Raw genomic sequence first — 24,066 nt, forward strand, 5'->3', positions numbered from 1 at the left:
GGCATATGAAAGAACACGGACATTGTCTATTTACAAACTACAGAAAAATATCTTTGGATACTCTTTAGACTTGCTAAATGAGAAAGGGAAATCCCCCTTTTTAATCGGTGAGGAGCAAAGATCTTATATCTACCTTTGGTGAGGAGCTCTACGCGTGTGTATTTAATAATAATAATAATAATATTTATTTGAAACAACACTTTTTGAACAGTGGCACACATGCGTAGATGGTGCGTCCATACCAATTACAAAATTTAATTCAAAAACAATGGAAAATAAAAACTGAAATTAAAATAAAACATATTTGAGATAATGACATAAAATTTGACTCGACGCTAATTCCAAAACTTATTTTCAAACTAAAACTACACTAATACAACTACTAATGTTGCAACATCAATGGAAAAGAAAACACTTTTTTAAAATAAAACAGTTCAAAGTTGTAATACAATTGCATTTCTTAGTTTCCAAGCACGGCTTGTGTACATTTTACAATAACTGTCAAACACAGCATAAATATCGTGAGAATTATTTTTATGAAATAACGTGCTTCCTAGGACATAGATAGGTCACCAAAAATAAAATTAACCCAAGTATCTACACAAGTATTCATTGCAATAAGATTACGTTAAAGTGTTTGCAATTCTTCAATTCTAATACAATGTAACTTAATACTACAAATAAACAGGAAATTTTTAACATCTTCTTCACCTGACCCACAAACCTTACACTTATCATTTAGATTATCAATGTTCCACTTATTTGTAATTTTTTCAAGGAGTAAAGTGTTTGAACGAAGTTTAAATTTATTTAATTGTTGTGATATAGGCCTAGCCTACATTATTCAGTTATTGTAATTTATTTGTTCACTAACAGAACAAACTAACTAACTAGCGGAGTATGATTAACATCCTTAATAACTAATATTAATTCATAATGTATAGAAATATAACTTAGCATTATGAACTACGGTATAACACGGTATTACGATTTATTGTATAGGCCTAACTGCATTTTTTTTGTGGTTGACGTCGATCCTTACAATACGCTAAACAAATAAAGACGTGTTCAACTTCAGACTGTTGCATAAACTGTATTAATTAAATTTTATTTTGTATTAATTAAAACAAAATTAATTAAAACGAAGCAGAGTCAGGTGTGAAATATGTTATAATGGAATATTATATGGAAAATTATTATGTAGAAAATTATATATTAAGATGATATTATAATGAAGAAGAAAAATATTGCATGGGCTGTCAGTATTACCACATTTTTGTTGATAACCATTTTTTGTTTGTTTTTGGCATATTCAAAGTCTGATTTTATTCATCTTAATTTGTTTGTGTTTTTGTGAGTCAAAACATCTTTAAACATGATATGAGTACTAGTCACGCTTCATTTTCATTTCGGCCCAACTCAGACCCAGATAATTTGTAGTGTCAGTGAAACAGTTAAATGAGTTTCCATACTCTCCATTTAAATGACATGTAAAACAACCTCGATACCACCAGGCGCCTTTAAATATCTTGGCACATTCGTCGTCATCCCTGTTATCATTATCTCTGTCACGTGTCGAAAAACATTGCCCTGGACCATGCTCCAATACATCAACTAAAAAATAATAGTAAATAAATAAATCTGAATATAGTTATAATGAAATAAATATTACATACTTTCCTAAATTTGGTTAGAAACAAAGTAGCCTAACGTGTTTTCTTATACAGTATATAAAATAAATGTTTTGAGTTGATGGTGAAAATATTTCACGAATTGAAAGGATTCTCTATTGAATTCTATTGAACTTTTCAACAAATGAAATATTCTTTCCATTCAATATACTTAATATATAAACAAGAAATATTTCTTACAAAAAACGCCGCCCGACATTTTAAAATTAATCATTGTTCTTTTGATTAATTTATGATTAATTATTAAAAAGATGTCCTTTAATCGCAACGATACATACAAATCACAGATAGTTCTTTAATTATGAATCACATGCCCATTTTTTCACTATTTAATTGTATACACAGCATTTGAAAGAAGACATGTGTACCTTTACAACAATGTATTATTTGCCAACAAATATTAATCTACTAATTAAAAAATGGCATTTAAAAATGGTCAATGTTGAACTTTAATGTGCTGTAGCCTGTGTGTGTGTGACCCGGGTGTGTGACCTCAACTTGAACTGTTGTAGGCATGCAACTGAATACCCTCTAGAGACAACGTGTGTGCTTGTGTGCTTACACTATATAGACCCATGCTTACATTATATTTTAGATTTAACGCCTAAGACGCATGACCCCTCCAATTATGGACCAGGCCATTCCTCATCCAATCGGTGTACACACACTGTACAGCCTAAATGGACGCCGGGGATGTCCATGACTGACTGACGGCTGCGGCTGGCTGCCAAAGTCAGCCGTAGACATCAGGAGCGAGAACTCTGAAATCCGACGGTGGTCCAAATTGGAGGAGTACACTCACTGCATCATGGAGTTATTTTGCTCGATCTCACTTTGTATTTTTTCTTTTTCTGTCTCAAAATGTCTTTTTTTGTAATTGTAATGCGTCCGTCTATGTTTCATGTTTTATCCTTGGTGACTACAAAGACAAGCCACTTTGGCTTCTGTGTGTCTTGACCATAAACTATGTAAACTGTCTGTTGTTATTACTTACTTAAAAGAAGTGAAAATTCTTCCACAATCTGTTTATTCGCGTCAACCAATCAAAGGGCAAGAATCCAAAATCGTTCAACCGTGAGCCCTCATAGACTCAGCAGCTGGAACCTATAAATTATAGTCGAGTTTGCAAATTCGCAAAACTGTCGGCCTTAGATACTAAAACTACCGCTATGAAACAACTTATTAATGAATATGTCCTCATGGAACATAGCTGACTAGAGCAGCGGCGCGAAAACATTAATTATTTTATTACTCTTGTGTATTAGTTCAAAAGCATGGGCCTAGTATAGTCTAAAACTGTATTTGTGTAGAAGGCTAGGCCACTGTCCTATGTCTTCCTTCTTGGAGAAAACAGGGACTTTTAGATTTTCACGTCCGCTATGTCGACCTCTACCCTATTACGTCATTTTTATGCGCTTGTGGTAGGCGCCTGATACGTTGACTGAGCGCTTGTTCAGTGGCATTTTTACGTTCTCTCTCCGTGTGTACCAGTGGACGTATGACGTCATAACACTGCAAAAGTTTACCAAAAATCATGGCCGAGAATCTCGCGATGATTTTCTGAGAATGTAGTAAAGTGAATTTCAGTCAAAATATATTTGCAAACTGTGAATTATTGATTTTTATTGGTTATTTTAAATAAAACATTTAATAATACAGGTTGTGGCCTGGGTCTTATCACTAGGACGCCAGCCTTCGTTCAGAAAATTAAGGATCTCGGATAGGCCTAAGCCCGTGTACTTTCAACGGCCCAGCGCGGTGGAATAGCACCACAGTGAGCGCTATTATAGAGGTTACAAGGTCAGAACCGAAGGTCAATACGTCATACGTTCACTACTGATACGTCAATGTATGTCCACTTAATCTAAAAGTTCTTATATCCCGAATAAGTCCCGAATGATGTATAGACTGATACGACTATATTATTTTTCTGAACAAAAACACCAACTTGCATTTTTTTAAACCAAAAAGGTGAACGTGAACCATTATTATAAATATCACTTTCCGCTAAAGGTAGATTTAGTTATGATTACCTAATTTTATTGAAGGAAGAAATAAATGTTTAGTTGAATTGAATTGAAAAAATTCAAACGGCACGTGATGCAAGATGTATAGGCATAATATAATGATATATTCTAATTTTGACTTGTAATCAATATAATGAAAATAATCCTATACTGTCAGCAAGATTATTCAATACATTATAGATTACATTAAAATGCAGCACGGATATAAACCTAACGTCCAGCCACTTTCATGTGATGAAACAAATAAAAAGAGATAGAAAAAACGAAACTAAGTTATACACACTATTAGGCCCACATCATCTCACGCGCAAACTAAAAATTGGAAAATCGCCATACAGCCAAAACTTTAAAAATTGCTCTTTTCTTAAGTACATAACAACACAGCAATAATAATAACATTTTTTTCTCATATTCCAGTCTACTTAACTGTTATTGAAAGTTAGTTAATAGTGCAGGCTTATTAATAATAACAATCTGCATTTACCAGTGTTGCTATTTCTTAGATTTCCAAGTTCCAAAGTGTAGTCGTCACTTTCATTCCTGATTCTGAAGGATTCGTATACTGTATAGTATGCTTCACCAGAAACCGTTTTCATATCAATTCGAAGGTTGTACTTTCCAGATGACGTCATCTCATGTATATTGTCATTCCCCAACCAGAACCCACCATGACAAATATTTCCAAAACCATGTTTATACTCCTCCCAATACCGATAAAAATCTATTGAATTATCTTCACGTCGTTGGAAAACCTAAAATATACAATAGTTCTTGTATCTCTGTTTAAAGAATTTGGACCACAGCACAATTGAAAGAGGTTACACTCGGTATCAATTGCGGATCGTGTTAGTAGCAACTATTAATAATTATGTAAATAATACAAATTGTAACTATGTTCAAAATAATGTTTGTCCCAACTCTGACGAAGCCCATTTGAACTACAAAACTAATATACCTGTGAATATTGCATTGCAAGGTTTGAAATTATTGGACGAATTGAATGAATAAAATAATGGTTAAATCCAATTGACTATATACAATTGATAAACATGTTGATATACTTTACCGTCCATCCTCCTCCATCAGTGTCCATATCACAGTATACAAGCAATCCGTTTCTACCACTTTTGGCAATTGGGTATACTCCACTTTTTCTTGACGTTTTCAAAATATCCTGGCAATCCTTCACCTAAATTAAATAAAAATACGGCAATAAAAGGCGGTTGATGAGACACGTAAATTAACTCTTAATCGTATGCCTACGACAGTAAACATTTTAATTTTTCTCATTTATTTTGATTTAAAATTGTTTTTCAATATGGAAAAATAAGTATTTAATTATTGCTCGATGGCTTGACTCCACAATACACAATTTGTTGAAAATGTCAATATCTGATAGTAATTATGTGGGAGAATTTTCCTACAACCCCCACTACTGTTGTGCAAACCGAGGTGCACATGAGTTCCTGTCATGACTATGGTTAATTGAAGTTTTTTTCTTTTAATGAGATATTCAAATCAAAGTGTGAAAAAAACATTAACTTAAGGAGTGATAGGGACGACCGAACTAACTACGTCATGCGAATTATCAAAGCTTCTTTATTAACTACTCCCTTGGAGAAAATACGTACATTTGTTCGAAGTGAGTATACACCCTTATCTCCAGTGTTTCCGAATCTCAAACTGCCAGATAATTCACATGATTTTGATGTGACGTCATAGCGAAATGATTGACAGTCAGGAGTAAGACTCAGACACAACAGAGAACACCGAGTTACACTTCTTGTTCTAGTAGAAAACGCCAAGTCAGTTCCTTCTGATTTTTGCAGATCATAATGTTTCTTGAAAATTGTAGATCGAATACAGGATTTACCTATTTTAAATAATAGTTAACGTGAAAGGAATACCCACACGAGCGAAATAATAACAATAAAAAAATAATAACAAAGAGAAACACACTGTTTTAGTATTAGATTTTTTTACGGAAATAAAATAATTATTTTGTTCCGAAAACACCATAAATGTAAAGTATTATTCCATGTACCAAGTCGGACTAACATTTTTGAGAAGTTTAGCTCTTCATAAAAACCATCTAACAAACATTTAAGAGGCAAACTTAGGTGGAAATAAAGGCTCAAAATATTTATTCATAAAAAGTTCAATTAAGTGAGTTTTTCAACAATACTGCCTCACCAAGGCGAAGGAAGTATGGGACAAGTTTGTACCATTATGTAAGCGCTATAAATCAGAAAGCAGTATTATGGCTATCTTATGGAAGTATCTTTTTCCAAGCCATTGATTAAACTAATTTATTTATTGCAGAATTTAATCCAAAATTAAAAAAGATTCTAAGCAAAATACCAACAAATGTTTTAATTTATGATTGTTTTCATTTGTTTTCATAGAATATTATTACATCAATAAATACAAATGTTTTATGTTATAATTATAATAAAATAAAAGGTGACAGACATCGTAGATATTAGTACTGGATAATGACAATGTTCAATTCAAATATAGGCCTGTATTTAGGTTAAAATATATTAAGTTAAAGTAGAATTATAAAATGAAACCGCACAGAATTTTAAACGACTATGAGGGATGTACAACACGCTTTTCAAAATTTGTAGTAAATATTTTATGTCATATTTTAAGTAATATCTATTTTTATGTAAATCAAAGTTTGATATACTGGTTTTAAGTAATACTTAATGTAGTGAATACTTCTTACCATTAATTTGTAGGCCCTAATTGTATTTCCTATGTGACCATGATTTACTATAATTATTGTGGATTTGCTTCCTTCAATATGGTTTTGTCCAACATAGTGCACTCATAATACCAAAGCAGAAGGAAGTAAGAGACATTTAGCTAAAATAACACTTTTTAAATTGTTGTACTAATATACCTAGAATAGTCTCATAATTACCTGTATAAGCCCATATAAACACATTTCACCATAAACAAAAACATTGCTTGATTACTCAAAACTATCAAGTTGTCCCATACTTCCCTTTGCCTTGGTGGGGCAGAACACTATGTATTCATCTTTCTTTAAAACAACATGCCCCCACAATCGACGGATGAGAAACAAAACCGGATAATTTTCAGATCCGTGGTTTCCCCCATAAAATGAAGGGAAAGTCTAGATATCATGTGTTAATCAGCGCATGGCACCAACATTCAAATAATAATCTTTTTCCATTAAGAATAACTAGAGGGTGAGCTCGCTTCGCTCGCTCCCCCTCTAGGAAGTGTAGACGATGGTTCTCGGATAATGTTCTTCTTGTACGTTTTCTGTCGATTACCATTATTGAAGATGCTTGACATTCGTAATAACTAAACTACTTTGTTTCACAGTGTTAGATGATTAATAACATTTTAAAGTATAGTTTTTATTGTTTGGAGAGGCGGAGTTCATTTGAGGGAGGTGCTTATTCGAGGGATATATGTTAAATTTTTTAGTTTTAAAAATATGGTAACATTTATAATCAAATGAAATCCTCTAATAGATACGAAAAGTGGTAAAAAAGAATAACAAATGCTTGGTAAATTGTAGATAACAGTGCGATGAATTCTACTACAAATAGTATAATTGTGTTATTATAAATGTGGATGGACGGTTATTAGATAGTTGGGTTGGGGGTGGGGATTATTATTCAAAGTGATGTTTTATTGGAGAGGCGTTTATTCCAATAAATACCATCCTAATACTTATTAATACATTATTTAATTTAAACATCTTTTGAAACTGCCGTGACAGAGTGGGCCCAAGAAAGAAGACATTACGGCTTGCAACATGGGCAGACATCTCGGTCCTAACGGGACACAGGAAGATAGCCTACAGTTATTCCTGCCAGCTTACTCAGAAAAAAACTCAGCTATCGGGATTTCACTCGATTTTAAACAAAATGTCTTATCATCAAATCTCCCTATGTAATTTTATAATACTATTCCCCACAATATATTCCGATTCTTTATGGCGTATATTTAATTTGATCTTTATTAATTTGCAGTATAATTTCTATTTTTTAACTACTGTACCTTCACACACGCGCGGTATGTTTTAAAATAAACAAAAAACTGAAATGGCTATGACTATGATCAACTTAAGCTGCAGTCCTACTATCTGATTTTTTTTTCGTCTTCCAAAGGGACACTGTATTGATTGATGGAAAGTGCCTATTTCCAGTCAAATCTATTATTTTAACTGCTCCCTTGTGTAGGCCTATAAAAGAGAGAAAATAGTTGAAACCAGGTTGTTGCAAGGTGTAGTTTTCGTAAACCCGGAAATTACTTTGAGCGCGAAGAATTGAAATTGAGTTGAAAATCTACTGTTGAAATCATAAATTTTGTTAAAAAACTCTTTATAATATCTTTGTAAGATAGAAATTTGGAACAATAGCGTCGAACTGAACACTAATGTTATCAAATCTACGTTTCGCGGTACATCTGAGATAGATAAGGTAGGTATCCAAGGCGGAGATTTGTACCGAAGTTTTTGCATTGTGCTCGCCTATGTCAGAATTAACCATAATTTATATATAGACTAGAGGGTGAGCTCGGTTCGCTCGCTCCTGCTCTAGGAAGTGTACACGATGGTTATCGGAATGATAAAGACTCGGGTAAAAAGTTTTAGAAGGACATTCTGGCCTGGACGATTTCGATCGGTTACCATTATTTAAATGCTTTTGATATTCGTAAAACTAACCTACTCACTAACCTGTTTCACAGTGTCTTAGATGATTAATAGCGTTTTACGTATAGTTTTTATTGTAGATATGAAAAGTGGTAAAAAAGAATAACAAATGCTTGGTAAATTGTAGGCCTAGATAACAGTCCGATGAAATCTACTCAAAAAATAGTATAATTGTGTTATAAATATAATACAATATTGTGTGTATAAATGTAGAAGGGTGTTAATTAGATGGTATTTGGATGGGAGGAAGGGGGGGGGGGCGGGGAGAGAGGCGATAATTAAATTAATTGATGTTTTATTTGGGAGGTGTTCCGGGCGTTTATTCAAATAAATACCATCCTAATTGGTATAATTCATACATTATTCCGCGACACAGTGAGCCGTTTTGGCCTAAGAAGGAAGACGTTTTCGACGGCTTGCAACATGGGCAGAAGTATCCCAGGGTCCTGACGGGACACAGATAGCGCATAGTATACATAAAGTCCTGGCAGCTTACAACAACTTGACTATCGGGGTTTCATTCGATTTCAAAAGCTCTTATCATCAATTCTCTCGATGTAATTTTATATAATTATTTTCCACGATTTACTCCTATGTTTTATGAATATATTTAATTTGATCTTTATGTACTACAGTACCTTCACACGCGTGGTCCGAAAATAAACAAAAAACCAAACGGCCAATTTAGTTGAAACAGGGAGTTGTTTTACAACTCCCTGGTTGAAAACAACCATGCAGGGAACTTGCAAGGTGATTCACACACCGTGAACCCGGAAATTACTTACCGCGCGTAGAGTTAAAATTTACCGATTGAAATCAGAAAATTTCTTATAAACCCTTTATAATATCGTCCTAAGATAGAAATATGGAACAATATCGTAATAGTGGAAACTAATGTTATCAAATCTACGTTTCGCGGTACATCTGAGATAGATAGACGTAGGTATCCAAGGCGGAGATTAGTACCGACGTTTTTCCATTGTGCTCGCCTATGTCAGAATTAACCATAATTTATATATAGATACAAGATCTTTAGTAAATGTTAAAGTTTTAGTTGATAAGATGGAAATATAAATTTTAAATTACCACTATTAATTAACATTTTTTTTATCAAATCGCTTAATTAGGCCTACAGATAGAGGAAAATAACGAAAAATAGCAAGATTGATTAAATTATCTTTTAGAATGAATAAAAACAGTGGTTAACGCCACAACAGAGGGGAAAAATAATGCAAGACCTAAACATCACCTGTTTTATCTGACAATAAAAGTGTTTCGTCCTACCTGAAGTTGTGATTGGGATAATAATAATACTGTGCATTACAAAGATAGCGATTATACGAGTAAATCCGTAAACCATTTTGAACAATAATGCTTCTTCTTCTTCTTTTTCTATTATCGTACTTCAACAAACGATCATTAATCTGCTGTCAAGCGAAATTTGTTGACTATCATTGGCAAAGATTTAAAATAACAGACGTTTTATAAAATTGTTTTTACTGTATATAGTCATAAATTTTGCAAGCGCGTCATAAATCCAGCTTTTAGTATCACTAACAAAATTAATCTTAGTATCAAAACAATTATCGTGCAATGTACGTTATCATTTGCTTTTATGAGTTTATCCAAGGAAGTCACCAGTACTAAAGCAAAACGAAAATAAATGAGAGTTATAAATGCGCCGATTGAAGAAATTAGTAGGATTTGGTAGCCACACTTTATTTTTGTTTTAGCACAATCGAAATTAATTTAGTTTTTTATTCAAGGCTATTTTGGTGTTCCTTTAGAAGGACCGGCGAATAGTTTTTTCTTTCTTTCCAACAAAAAAAACTGTCACAGAAAAGAATATGTTATTTTAAGGAAATTATTTTCACTGGTTTTTTTCTACATATTTTTATAATAATAATAAAGGGATATAATAAAAAAAACAGCATTTTCAACATAATACTCAGACAATTAAAAAAACAAGATATGCTATTATACAGTCTTTTTAATAATAGGCCTATATCGATTGTAAAATAAACGATTTTACTTTCTCGTTCCTTAAGTTTATAGAAACGAATAATTTTTTCCTTATTCATGTTTACAACTGGGACAATCCGCGGTTTGTATGTCTGTGAAGTTGGTTTATTCAAATTCAAATATTTTTTTAAAAACATAGTTTAATAACAATAATTTGCGTAATAACTGTCTAATTGAGGTGTTATTTCATCAACATGTTAGCCTGGACTTCCTCTATTTCTTCCGGTCAAAGTGCAATAACATTTTATGCATTTACGCCCTCTACTGCCAATAAGTAACTAGCTTTTACGAACGTTATAACACTTGACCTACTATCATTTTCAAAATATTTTAGTATGAATCGTTGTATTGTCTCCCAAAACATGAAAAATGAAGATTAATTAAATCAAACTTTGAATAGGTTATTTTGTAGTTTTAATAAAGTGAATCACTTCTGTAGAAAAAAACCTGAAAAAATAATGTTTCACTTATAAAATAACATGATAAATGGTTAAATTCAACCAAAAATCCATTGGCTGGCAGCCAATTTGACCATTGTTTGCTTTAAATTCCAGTTTTTTCAGGAAAATAATTTTTTTTTCGATCCAATTTTTGGTCGAAGTCAATAACTATTATGTGACATTAAAATAGCATATTCAACAACAAAAATTTAAAAAAATTATTTTTCAGGGGGCAATACATCTTTAACCTACTCTACCATTTGCAATCCGAAAGCCGTTCGATTAGTTTAACTACGCCTTTTAATTACTGTTTGCAGATTGCTTTTAACTTTTCGTTAGCTTTACTGCCCGTTATTTAACGCTGTCTTTCCAGGAGCATTTTTTATGCCAACCAAGATGGGGATCAGTCAGGGGTGAATCAGAATGGTTTGTCTCCTGCGCGAGACCCACCTTCGGTTGCTTGGGGAAAAACGCCACTCCTGTTGGACATTTATTTTGTATCGGTTTTTGTTTCTTTTAAATGTTTTATGTTCATCTCACTTTTTTCATATTGTAAGTCATTACTTATACAATTAATGATAGATTTGATGAAATAAATTTTCAATGTGAAATGACTGCATCTGCTGAAGGGTTTGAAAATGAAATGAATGATAAAAGTGCATTAAAAATTGATGTAGATGATGTTAAGAAACATATGGAAAGTGTAAATGTTAGTAAAGCAAAGGGTTCGGACGGTGTATCAGGGCGTTTGATTATATCATGTGCCTCTCAGCTTTCACCAATAATAAGCCAGCTTTTCCAGTGTTCGCTGAACACGGAGGTGGTACTTGATCTATGGAAGGTCTCTGAGATAATACCTGTGATAATAAATGTGTAACCCTAAAATCATTAACGACTTCAGACCAGTGGCATTAACATCTGTTCTAATGAAGATTCTTGAGAAGATTGTTAGAAATCAACTAATATCTTAATGTAGTGATTTTATGGATAATAACCAATTTGCATATCAATGTAATAGAGGGGTCGATGATGCTATTATAACCTTGTTAGACCTGGTGGTTTCACATTTAAATAAGAAGGGGACCTATAGCTATAGGTTGGTAAAAATAAATGGTTTATTGGCATTTTGTGGATTTTATGGAAAAATATAACAACTTTGCGAGTAATTTGCGACCAAAACTATCACCTTTTGACCAGTGGTTGATGTTATGGTCATTTTGTTAAGTTGGTCAGAAAGTGGGTTTCCGTTGACTTCTGGAAAATGTGTCCATTAGAGTGTATAGAAATATGGGTCTTCTGAGTATTTTGACACCAATTATAATATTCCAATACATGTTATGTAATGTCCTAATTTTGACCATGTTGACCATTTCGCCAAGCATCCCGAAATTTATTTATTTATTTTTTAATTTGAAAGAGAAAAGAGACTTTGATAATTTCTAAAACCACAGGCCAAAATTCCTAAAAAATTAATTGTGAACAAATTAAATCTTTACTTTAAAATTCTAACGTTATAGTTTTAAGACAAGTACATTCATAACTTTGATCTTGAACTTACGTAATGAAACGTGTTTTGAACATGCAAATGAAGAAATAGCCTACGTTTTTGTAATAATATATTTCTTTATCCAACGTTGATACCCCTTGTACATTAACATGCAAATAAAGACATTATTTATTCCAGGTTTATAATACACAAACATGGACCAATACATTTATATGACCATCGTATAACATTGCCTTGATCTTATTGTTTCGTCTGAATGTGTGTTTGAACTTCAACAACTTTTTGAAATATCGGGTTTTTAAAAATAAATAATTGATATGAAATTATTTAAAAAGACACGTAGCAAATTGCGTGCCATACTTTTAAATTGACGTCCCATAGGTTGTGCCACAAAAAACATAATTTATCATCAGCAAAAGATAATTTAGATTTTCAGGTAATAAACAAGTCAAACCCAATTTTTGTAATTCAGTAATCTATAACTATTGCGGAATGATGTATTTTTTAAACTGTGTCGATTTGATGACGAATCATCAAATTGCTAGGCCTAGGCTAGGCCCTACCTAGCTAGCTCGAGTGTAGGCTTAGCCTAGGCCTAGCTAGGCTATTATAGAGGCCCAGTACGGTCTGTAAGAAGGGGGGAACAGACGATCGGGACCACGGACGATCGGGCCCAAGACGATCGGGCCCAGAAAACGTGGTCCCGATCGTCTTCAGCGTTGGGCCCGATCGTCATACCAGTTGGGCCCGATCGTCCAGTGTTTTCAGAACCACGTTGGGCCCGATCGTCTTACCAGTTGGTCCCGATCGTCTTAGCGTTGGGCCCGATAGTCGTTTGTGTTATATAAAATAATGTGCCACATTTCATCATTTTTAATTCCTAGTGCTAGTGTCAACATGCTTTTCTTGCGTAATTAAGATTTTAATTAAAAAGGTTAATTAGATTTTGTTCTGATTTTATCATAATTTTCCGCTAATTAACACTAGGCCTAGGTACTGCTGGTTTTAAGAATTTCTTACCAATACTCTCAATTTATGAATAAATGTGATTGATTTGATTGTTATTATTGTGTTGTTTGTATTTGCGTATTTATTTTTTTTTATTTTCCGAGAATGTTTTGGGCCCGATCGTCTCTGGGCCCGATCGTCTTTCACCCTTGATGGGCCCGATCGTCTCACGATTTGGGCCCGATCGTCTTGAAGTGGGCCCGATCGTCTGGGCCCGATCGTCCGTGGTCCCGATCGTCTGATAACCTAAGTAGGCTAGCTGACCATAGCTAGACCGGGTCTAGTAGGCCTAGGCCAGGCTCTAGCTAGATATAGGCTATTCCTAGTAGTAGGCCAAGGGCTAGGCTTATTAGGTAGGTGAACAGATTGTCGGATCCGATCAGAGGATGAATTTTAGGTTATTGTATATTGGGTCTTATTAACCTGTCCTAGGCTAGGATCTAGCCTATATAATAGCCGCTGCTACTGCAGTTTCGCACCTAAAACTGGGCATAAGATTTTGTTGTGGTTTACGAAGATCACATTTTATTTTTATTGCAATCAATCTACAAATTCTGTTGATCGGTGTCTTGTCATAGAATGAAGTTCTGACATCTGATCTGATTGGTCGATTATTGCCGTTCCAAGTTACTGTACCCCGGCTGGAGTAAAATATATTGCCACTGTATTATGTATAGTAAATGGAAAGTCAGCTAAATACTTAATAACTTATTGAGAGAATTTTTTTCTTTAAAATATTATTAACAATCCTTAAAGACCCATTCCCTACAATGTGTGACATTTTGTAAAAATAATGCATATATATTACTTTAAAAACATTAAACCAGGTCATTCCTTGTCTTAAATGTATGTTATATTGTTGCTGCATTAATTTTCTTTTTGTTTTTGCCAGACTCCCTTGATACAAATTGGGGGAAACTTTGAATTACAGAAGAAAAACAAAAATATCAATCCGCGCTCAATGCATGTTGGGATTTATAGCGGGCTGTTAAAATTATTAGAATTGACCGTATAAAGACGAAAAAAGTTATCTCAATTTGACCAATGTTATATTATTTATTTTTACATTAAATTAGTTTTTGACCTTAAATTAGATCTGAAAAATGTAGGCAATGCCGGTACTTTAATTGGTATAAAGAAATTTAAACTCTATCATGTCAATAATAACTTAAATTTGACAAACTATGAATACACTATAGGCTACTTCTTGCAAGTTTCACTCCAGTCAGAAGGAGTAAGTATGTCATATTCAACCATCACCGACCAACAGCATCGGGCCACCGCCTCTCAGAACATACAATAACAAAAAAAAGGGAATAAAAGATAAAACATAAATACAAAAGCATGGGAGTTTTAAAAAAAAGTTATCAATAGCTAGCGCTACGGGAGCCTTGAAAACTCATCCATGTCATACATTTTTTGTCGCATGCAACGTGACTCTACAGCTCACTATGTGGTCGTTCGGTTGGGTGGTTTGTAGACACTAACTTGAGCACGCGACTGCAGCTTATTTGTACTGTATTTTAAAAAGATATGCTAATGGCTAGGGAAACGTGATACCATATCAAAGTTTCTGTCTAGCGGCTTGGTGTGTAACTGTAAAGGAAATTTGTTGTCTGGGGAATAGACCATACTGTACAACCTGTATCTCCTTTACTACATCACTTTGAGCAGCCTGCTGGTCAAAAAAAGTCAATGGTAAACTTTGTATTGATACACCACTGGAGGGAATGTTATTTACTGTGCTATTTGCAACCAGAAGATTCAGGATGGTACCATATTTTTAGATACTTTTTAAAACAAAATCTGTCCTGGTTCTTACCCAGTTGCTTAGTAATGGTACTTTAGGCCACTTGCAATGATACATGACCAAAACACACTTCACATGGGTTTCTAAACTATCTGTGTTGCTCAGACAAACTGTCACTGCTACTAAAGTATATTTAAAGGCATCTTTCTCTGTCCCAAACTGAACATGTAAACAATTTCTGACCACAATTTGGGAACATCAAACATCATTATTTATTCTAACACATCACTGTTGTAAGATGCATATTGCTTTAAAATAATGGTATTTTAAAAAGGTATAACTAAACTTGTGTCTTTTTTATTATGTTTTGCATCACAAACCTGAGTCGTGCCCATGAACATTGCTTTAGAGATGGCAACAATTTAGAATATTTTTCAAATATTTAATCAATTGTTTTTATTTTTTAGAATAATTATAGCTAATAAATAAAGATGGCAGACGTAGAAGCAGAAATTTCTTATCCATTAGAAGTTGTATACTGTGGATGTGAGTGCTGTTCTCAATTATTTATTGTATGCTATAGTATAAAAATAATGAATGCTTAAGAGTGCATGCAATGGGCCAAATACTTTGTGAAACATTTCATCTTTCACGGAATAAAATTGCATTGCACAAATACAAAATTTTTTCATTCATTTTTTTCACACCTACTGTACTCTTAACGAACATTTTTTTTAAATGGTGGATTTTCGACTGCGCAGTTAACAACCTTGCGTCACACTCTGACGTAAGAGTTAAGTAGTATGTCTATTGAACATCATGTGACCCACAATCCTCCAATCAAATAAGAATCTGTTCAGGTGTATTATCATCCTATCTTAATACCATTATATGCACATAGATTAACAAGTGGGGATTTTTTAGGCCTATTATAAATGCTATATTGAAATAAAGAATGAAAATGTAGATAAAAATGTACATATAATGTTTAAAAAAAAAATTATAACTTCTAAAGTTTTGTAGAGTACCTTTAAGTTTAAATGTTAAACAAGTTCAATCTGTCATGTCATAATATTAAAGCTGAATTGGATTTTTTTTGTTTGTTTAATAATCTTCTTTTTTTATTGTAATGATTATAGATTGTACCATGCAACCTGAATTGTGTGAATACGGTCCTGAATATGAAAAGTGTAAAGACTGGTTGCAGGAGAACTTCCCAGACATGTTTGAATCTATGATGTCGCTGAATGATGGAGATGCAGAGGGTGGTGAAAAGAAGAAAAAACAAAAACGAGGTCAGTCAAATATAGAAGGGATGATCATATCCCAGCATTTCAACTTTCAATCCCCTTTCCCGTCCATTGTAAGTCTTGAGTTTAAATGTATGTTTATTGAAATGTGCTTACCTTCAAATCCCAAGGTCTAGGGTTCAATCCTGGAAAATTGTAATTCACGATTTATTTACGGTACAGCTAGAAATTACTTCAAAAGTTTCTGCTCCGTTTATGTGAGGTACCCCACGTTTCCGCTCTATGGATGTCAGTTACTCCACTAAGTATTTTATTTATTTTTTATTTTTCAAAGGAGGAAAAGGAGTTTTAAAAACCAAAAAGAAAGCAGAACCACAGACTATTACAATACGCCGACAACAAAGAAACAAAAAGAAAACCGTTACAATTATAAAAGGTCTTGTCACGCATGGTAAGATTTGTAGCAGCTCTTTATTGATTTTATATTTGTGAATAAAGAACACATAATGTAATGGAAAAAACATAAAGTTAGATTATTTTTTAGAAAGTTTAATCAAAGGATCCATATTAGGGCATACATTTCTGCTGTTATATAAACTATATAAAAAAAAAATGTAAAATATAAACTATAAATCTATTTAACTGATAATAATCAAAAAGCAGAAATGAGCATCGTCAAATTAAGCCTTTTTTTTTTTTAAAGTGGTGCTACAGAACTTTTTCATAAAATTATGATATAGGAATTTTACTGATTTTCAATTATTCAAAAACCCTAACCACATAACTCTTTCTAATTAAAATAGTATATTCCTGTGTAAAATTGATTGGTCCTTCAATTTATATACTTTTTTCTATAAGGAAAGTACTTACTAATTTTCATAAATATCAGTTTCGGTGAATTTGCTATCTTATAACATTACAAGAAATGTTATAATAACCAATGCATTCTATTAGTGGCAGGTTTCCTGCTGTCAAATGTGACTAGAAATAAATATATAGTGCCATTACTAAAAAACCTGAAATGAATTATTTTTCTATAGGAATTGAACTACCTGCGGCGGCAAAACGTTTCTCACAGAAGTTTTCCTGTGGCTCATCTGTAACTGGTGAGGATGAGATCATTATACAGGGTGATGTCACAGATGATCTCATAGACCTTCTAGAAGAAAAATACAAGGTAATCTTATTCAGTCTAATTCAATGTGATTTGTCAATCTTGAATGAATAATGCTGAGGTTGTGAGGCAGCCCACTAAATCAAAACCCTTTTATTTAGGTGTATTCTGTAACTGGTCTATTCCCACTGCACGCATCGTGGAGTTTGGGGAGCTAGATCTGTTGATTATCTGCACAAAACAGCCTATGCAGACAGATAAACAATCAACGCCTACTGCTTGACTAATAATGCAGAAGTTTCTTTAATATATCAGTCTGTTTAAATTTTCGTTACATGCCTGATTTAGTAATCTGGTATGATGGTACATGTGATCAAGGTAATATAGATTGGCTAGAGGGCAGACTCCAATGTTATCACAGTTAGAAAAATGATTCGATTTATAGAGAACGAACCAACAAGATGGCGGCAATTGGATACGCCACTACGCAGTCACGCACTACTACACATGTGTTGTACGATATGCCTCGCAGCCTGCAGCGTATAAACACATTCTATATGATTATGATCTTGTATACTAGAAATTATTTATTCCATTGTGATTAACAATATATTTGATTTTATAAAAAAGCAAAAATATTTGTGATTTATGTGGTCTTAATTTATTATTTTAAATTTATATTTTTAAATTTCCAGTCAGGAGTCACCGCTCTAGCCTATCTATATAATCATTTTCCATAGCCTCTGCACATTTTCCTCACTGAAATGATTAGTATTTTTGACTATTTGCATATTTATAAAAAACCACTAGTGAGTGACAATGCCTGTACCACCAGTCAAGAAAGAAACAGGAAATATAGCTCTTTCTAATGCACTTTGACTTTAGGAACTTTCATAAGTGCAAATTCTGTAAAATGAAGGTACTATCAAAGGTTATTTCCAGCATATTGTGCACACCCTTATACCTATTTAAAAAGATATTTATTTTTATTTTTTGTTTTTAGGCCAAGGATTACCAATAGTAAACTAATCACTGTCCTATCAGATATAGGTGGTAATCCCCCTGATACAGGGGCTATTTAATGAACTACTGTAATTCACAGGGGTAAGCCCCTACTTGTTTCAAATGTTGAACTGGGTTCTTTAAAGTGCACACAGGAAAACTGTGTACACTGGACCTACAGTTATAGTCTTTATCCGAAACTTGTCTTATTTATTATGTCATTGGCATTATATATGTTTTTCATTAAGATTCAATGTTATGAATTCATTTCTTTTCTTTTAGATTAATGAGGAATTCATTGAAGATTTAGGAATGAAAAAGTGAAGTCAACATTAATTTAAATGGATGAGACGTTTTGAGTGTTGTACTGAGCCACACCCATTACCATATATGGACAAATATTCAACAAGAAACATCCATCTAAAATTGCTTAACACCGGACTGCAATATAATTCAAAATGACATCAACAACTAAACCAGAAGATGAAAAATAACACAGTGCTGTTTGTGTACTGATTTTCATATTTTGGGATCATCATTATACAGAAAATACAAAAATATCACCAGAAAGCAATAAAATTCAAAATGGCATCCATAACAACTCAATAAGAAGATGGAAAATATGAAAGATAACACAGTGTTTTACTTATTTTTATTATTTTGACTTGTCAAAAGTAAAAATATGTCTTATTGGTTTTTACAACAAATAGAATTCAGTACACTCATAATATCCTTTCATACTTTACATACTGTATGATTTAGTAAAGTTCCACTGGCCAGTAACATTAATGACGGGTATTTAAAAACTCCCAGTGACTGATTAATGGCCAGTAAAATTGAAGTCGGGGTTTAGCAAAGACAACCCATTGTTAAGCTTTGAAACCGTGTGCAAAATGTCACATTTATGCTAAAAACTCACATTTGTGCAAACTTAGGTTGTGAAAACTAGGTTTGTACAAATTTGCAAATCATTTTCTCCACAAAAAATCTAATTAAAATAAAAATAACATCTTTTCTTCTCAATAATCGATCAATACTCAAATATTCAAACCAATAATGTACTTTACCAGTTTAAATGCATCATTTTTTAAAACATAGAACTGAGTGTTGAGTTGTAAAATTAGTAAAAAGTCATGTGTTCATAATTCTCTCCCCTCCCCCACTCTCAATCCGCAGGTCCAACATGTGCATTTTTTGCCAAGTGTAAGCAAGGCAATCTAACAAGCGTGACGTAAGGCTGAGCTCCGGAGAGATCTGTGGCTACAACGACACGATCAGAATATGTACATTGTATTGACAGGGAGGAGTGAAATTACAATTTCACTCTACACTGATTGTATAGTACTGGTGGTATTTGTCGCAGCCAGACATAAGATCAAAGGACTGTTACGAGTTCCTATCTTGGCAAAGCGAGCTCAGTGTCCTGTTTTTAGATTACCTTCGTGTAAAATATTGTTTTGTCCAGGTACAGACAAGGAAACTAAACAATCTACTTGCGATTAAAAACTGATTGTAATTTCCTGAATTGAATACATTTCACAATGTGTTTTCAAGAATTGCCAAGCAATGGTGCTGCTAAAAATAGAACATTTTGTAGATTGTTTCTATATACTGTAGTATGCCTACTATTATAGTACAGAAAATCACATTTATTTACGAAAAATACATAATCAACCGTTGTTTTACACTATGGTCGTTAGTGAAGAAAAAACCTAATAACGTGAATTGAAAACGAGAAGCAAAAAATATAACTGAAAATGAAAATAAATACAAGAAATCTCTTGATGCCTGACTACGCGGGCACAAAATTAATTTGGAAGAATTTTGGATTTGTTGAAATATTTTCAACTAAATTTGAATAAAAATGTACTTTTCGCATCTGTAAACTGTTATCTGGTATGGAATAGAATTCTGACATATATTATTTTGTTTTTCTGTACTACTATTAAAATTAAAAACACTTTGGCAAAATGGGAAGTACGCAGTTATTAGGCCTACCATATCTCTAACTTGTGCGAATAGTTCGCCAACTTACCCAGGTAAATAACTAAATATTGGTTCTCACTTAAATGCAACGACGTAGACACCACGCATGTGAGCTGACTTGTACATGCTTTGTCCCCGCGCTACAGACGCAACAAGGACGTATAGCACAACGCAAGTGAATTGACCAATCTCAGGCGATAGATTATTCTTATACTCACTTGTCATTGGTCAACTTGCTTATTGTGCTGCGTTTTAACGTCCATGCGTTGCGTCTTTAATGCTGCAGCTTGGTTCCCACTAGGACGCATCGCAAAGACGTGAGCCGCATTGACCAAATCGCAAGCGTCAGTTCGAATAATCAATCAATTGTCCTTGACTTAAGTCTCTAGGTGGAGCTAAGTTTAGATATAACAATAAGTTGATGGAGCTGTTAAGCCAATGTAATGTATAGAATAGAATAGCGGAATAATAGAATACTGAGAATATTGAAAGGATGTATTTGTTCCAATGCCATTATTACTAGGCCTTGTTTAAATAAGTAGGTTTGAGATGATGACAACTATATTTGACATGTTATGAATAATAAGACTAATGAATATACATGAATACTGCGTGTTATTCATATTTACACCCTCAATCTAGCAACTTATTATTGCTAGACAGGACGGCAAAAATGACGTTGAATTAGCTGCAGTTGATATACCACAGTAGCGACACAATGAAATATCAATGTTGAAAAAAATGGTATTTATCCCAATAATATTATTATTGAAAAAAATGTGTATCGTTGACTTGTAAACCCTGATGTAGAACCCGTGAGTTTATCTATTTATTTAATACTTCATCTTTGGTATGGTAACACATTATGGTAAATTACAAACTAAAACCTAAACTAAAACAAATTTTTAAAAAGGGATAAGTTAATAAAACCCGAAAATGGCATAAACGTCATTAAAAACATAAGTACAACGTTGCATTTACAAAAATATATAAAAGCAACAACAACAAAATCATTAATAATATTTTGTTGTTTTATCATTTTAGTTTGTATCACTTCTATTCTATCCTTCGTGGTTCAAGTATTTATTAATTAGTTTCACCATAATTTCTCTATTGTTAAACACGGAAGTCATTGTACTTTTTTAAATCTATATACACATTCTGTATAAACATACATTTCTATTGTGCACCTGGTGGTACGTCTCAGTTCATGTAACATTAATTGTTAATAGAAGAAAGCAATGATATGATGACAATTGAGTGCTTTGCTTTTCTATATATATTTTTTCTCTCTTAATAATAATATTCGTTCGTACAAAGCGCTTATTGCACAATGCTTCATTTCGTATTATTTATTTCTGTTTTCCGTCCCAGTCCATATGCTCGTATACGCTGAGTTGTTCTTTTCTGGGTGACCATAGCTGGTCAGTGTCCTGTACATTTTTCCCAGATTACTTAGGTGGACCTTCGGGAATCTTTCCTCCACCATAAGTTTGTAACAGAAAAGGGTCTCGATTTATTAAAATAATAATCGTTACTCTTAAGCCTTCTTTTGGATCATCTTACATTTTATAAGAAATATCTCCAATTCAAGTTTATTCGTCATAAAAAATATTTAGGCCTACATAGGTTAAAATACAAAAAAGCAATGTACGGATTATATATAAATAACATAATAGTATAAAACAACCAATTCCATATAATGAGAGGGAAGTCATAATTAAATGTTTGAAAATTATTTGATCATAATCAAGTATTCGGAGTTTATTTATACAAATATGTTCAAAGAAAATAATAGATGAAAATGAAAAGGACCTAAAAAACAAAATGAAATGTAAACTAGGACTATGTCTTAATTTTAAAAAGTAGCGCACAACACACCAAGTTGCGAATGTATAACTTGCGTGTTTTTTTAATGTTTCTATGCAATGTCTGGTATATTTCAAGCACTTTTAACCGCCCACGTTTCCTTCGCAATTAATCGGTGTTCAGATACTGAATTCCCCACGCTGATTTTGTATACCTTTATATCCTGTTATGTTGAATTGGCCATGATACAATTGTATTGTGCGTTTCCTACTATACCTTTATTTATGATTCTATCCAGTTCATTGCACGAAGTACAATGATCTGATCTATAAATACATATACCTATTTATTCCTGCATATTGATATACACCTATCATATCTGGTAAGATTTGTTTTCACCTTTTATCAATAATTAGGCCTAAACCTACGTCTAGAAAAGGATCGGTTCTATGACTTTGTGGGAGGACTGTTTTCGGCTTCCATTACCAAAAATGCGTTTCGTTGGAAGGAGGATGGCTATTGCTCAATCCCCATATAGGTTGGTGCTCTGTAAATAAAACTGTATACCTATTTTATGTTATCATGGAGAAATAACTAATTTCTCTATGTTTATAATCACATTATTATTCATAGTCGCTCGCTATTTTGATTACTATGATTGGTCATTTTAATACCAGGGCAATACATGCGCGCGCAGTAACAATCTCGGAAAAAAAAAACAGGCCTCTCGTCAGTGTGTTTTCTCGGACCCCTGTGAAATCTTGGGATAAATTTTGGCAGACACAAACACATGCTGACTGACAAAAATATACCAATGTCACTGAGAAAGAAATTGTTTAACCAATGTGTGCTACCAACTATGACATATGGTTCAGAGACATGGGCAATAACAAAGGAACTTGAACAGAAACGTACAACTACTCAAAGAGCAATGGAAAGAAAGATGATGAACTTATCGCTTCGAGACAGGGTAAATCATACAATCATCAGAAAAAAAGACAGGTTTTACAGATATAATGGACAAGGTAAGACAGTCAAAATGGAGATGGGCTGGGCACGTGGCAAGATTTCAAGATAATAGATGGACATACAGATTAACAGAATGGCAACCAAGGGTAGGAAAGAGGAAAAGAGGAAGACAGAAAAGAAGGTGGAGAGATGATCTAACAACCAACATTGGAACGGCTGCAAGGACTAGGACAGCAAGAAATGTTATGAGGAGGATGATGGACTATGGATGAACTATGCCTAGATAGATAGATAGAAACTACCAATTTCGCTGAAGCAAAAAACTCAAAGATAGAGATTTTTCGCAGAAAGAGATTTGAAATACGGAATCATGCATGCGTATAAGCTGACGTTTTCGATTAGCGCTTAGTGAAAAACCGGCTTCAAACATTAGGTTTTGGTGTGTCAAATAAATTCTGGTATCTTAATCCCACCTTCATGTCTACAATATTTAATTATTGTAGAAGTGTTCCGGTTAGTCTTCTTCTGTGTTTTTGAGTTACCCTTATGTTGATTAAATACTACTAATATCATGTAAGTTATGGAATAATCATAATCTATTTTAAATATGTAATAATTCATGGTTATCATTCATTAATCCATGGCTATTATGATTATGGAAATCCTTTAAATATCCTATTCGGCTTTTCTCAGAACTGAAACTCGGCGTGCTAAATCAAACGTTATACATACACAAAGGTAATTGTGTTCTATTTGTGTTTAGTATGCTGCTATTGTTATTGTACACACACT

General features: G+C 33.3%; 2 protein-coding genes across 2 annotated transcripts; one reads left to right on the forward strand and one right to left on the reverse strand.

Moving 5' to 3' along the window:
- Positions 1-1,387: 1,387 nt before the first annotated feature.
- LOC144835440 (fibrinogen-like protein A) lies at positions 1,388-9,777 on the reverse strand. Its single transcript, XM_078690525.1, has 5 exons — positions 9,702-9,777; positions 5,350-5,591; positions 4,785-4,907; positions 4,203-4,470; positions 1,388-1,614 (listed from the first exon to the last, which is right to left on the reverse strand). Exons 1-5 carry the CDS (start codon positions 9,775-9,777, stop codon positions 1,388-1,390), a joined length of 936 nt encoding a protein of 311 aa, XP_078546651.1.
- Positions 9,778-12,696: 2,919 nt separating this feature from the next.
- Positions 12,697-21,769, forward strand: LOC144835182 (density-regulated protein-like). Its single transcript, XM_078690241.1, has 6 exons — positions 12,697-12,822; positions 15,612-15,690; positions 16,284-16,439; positions 16,729-16,845; positions 17,435-17,571; positions 18,793-21,769. Exons 2-6 carry the CDS (start codon positions 15,636-15,638, stop codon positions 18,832-18,834), a joined length of 507 nt encoding a protein of 168 aa, XP_078546367.1. The 5' UTR covers positions 12,697-12,822; positions 15,612-15,635; the 3' UTR covers positions 18,835-21,769.
- Positions 21,770-24,066: the final 2,297 nt, after the last annotated feature.

The sequence above is a fragment of the Antedon bifida genome, chromosome 2, assembly GCF_963402885.1.
Source record: "Antedon bifida chromosome 2, ecAntBifi1.1, whole genome shotgun sequence".
Classification (NCBI taxonomy): Eukaryota; Metazoa; Echinodermata; class Crinoidea; order Comatulida; family Antedonidae; genus Antedon; species Antedon bifida.

Coding starts and splice junctions, on each gene's coding strand:
- LOC144835440 (XM_078690525.1), bottom strand. CDS start 9,777: ATGGTTTACGGATTTACTCGTATAATCGCTATCTTTGTAATGCACAGT. Junction 5,592..9,701: donor TATCCCAATCACAACTTCAG/GTAGGACGAAAC, acceptor TATTTAAAATAG/GTAAATCCTGTATTCGATCT. Junction 4,908..5,349: donor TATACTCACTTCGAACAAAT/GTACGTATTTTC, acceptor TATTTAATTTAG/GTGAAGGATTGCCAGGATAT.
- LOC144835182 (XM_078690241.1), top strand. CDS start 15,636: ATGGCAGACGTAGAAGCAGAAATTTCTTATCCATTAGAAGTTGTATAC. Junction 16,440..16,728: donor GAAGAAAAAACAAAAACGAG/GTCAGTCAAATA, acceptor TATTTTTCAAAG/GAGGAAAAGGAGTTTTAAAA. Junction 17,572..18,792: donor TTCTAGAAGAAAAATACAAG/GTAATCTTATTC, acceptor CTTTTCTTTTAG/ATTAATGAGGAATTCATTGA.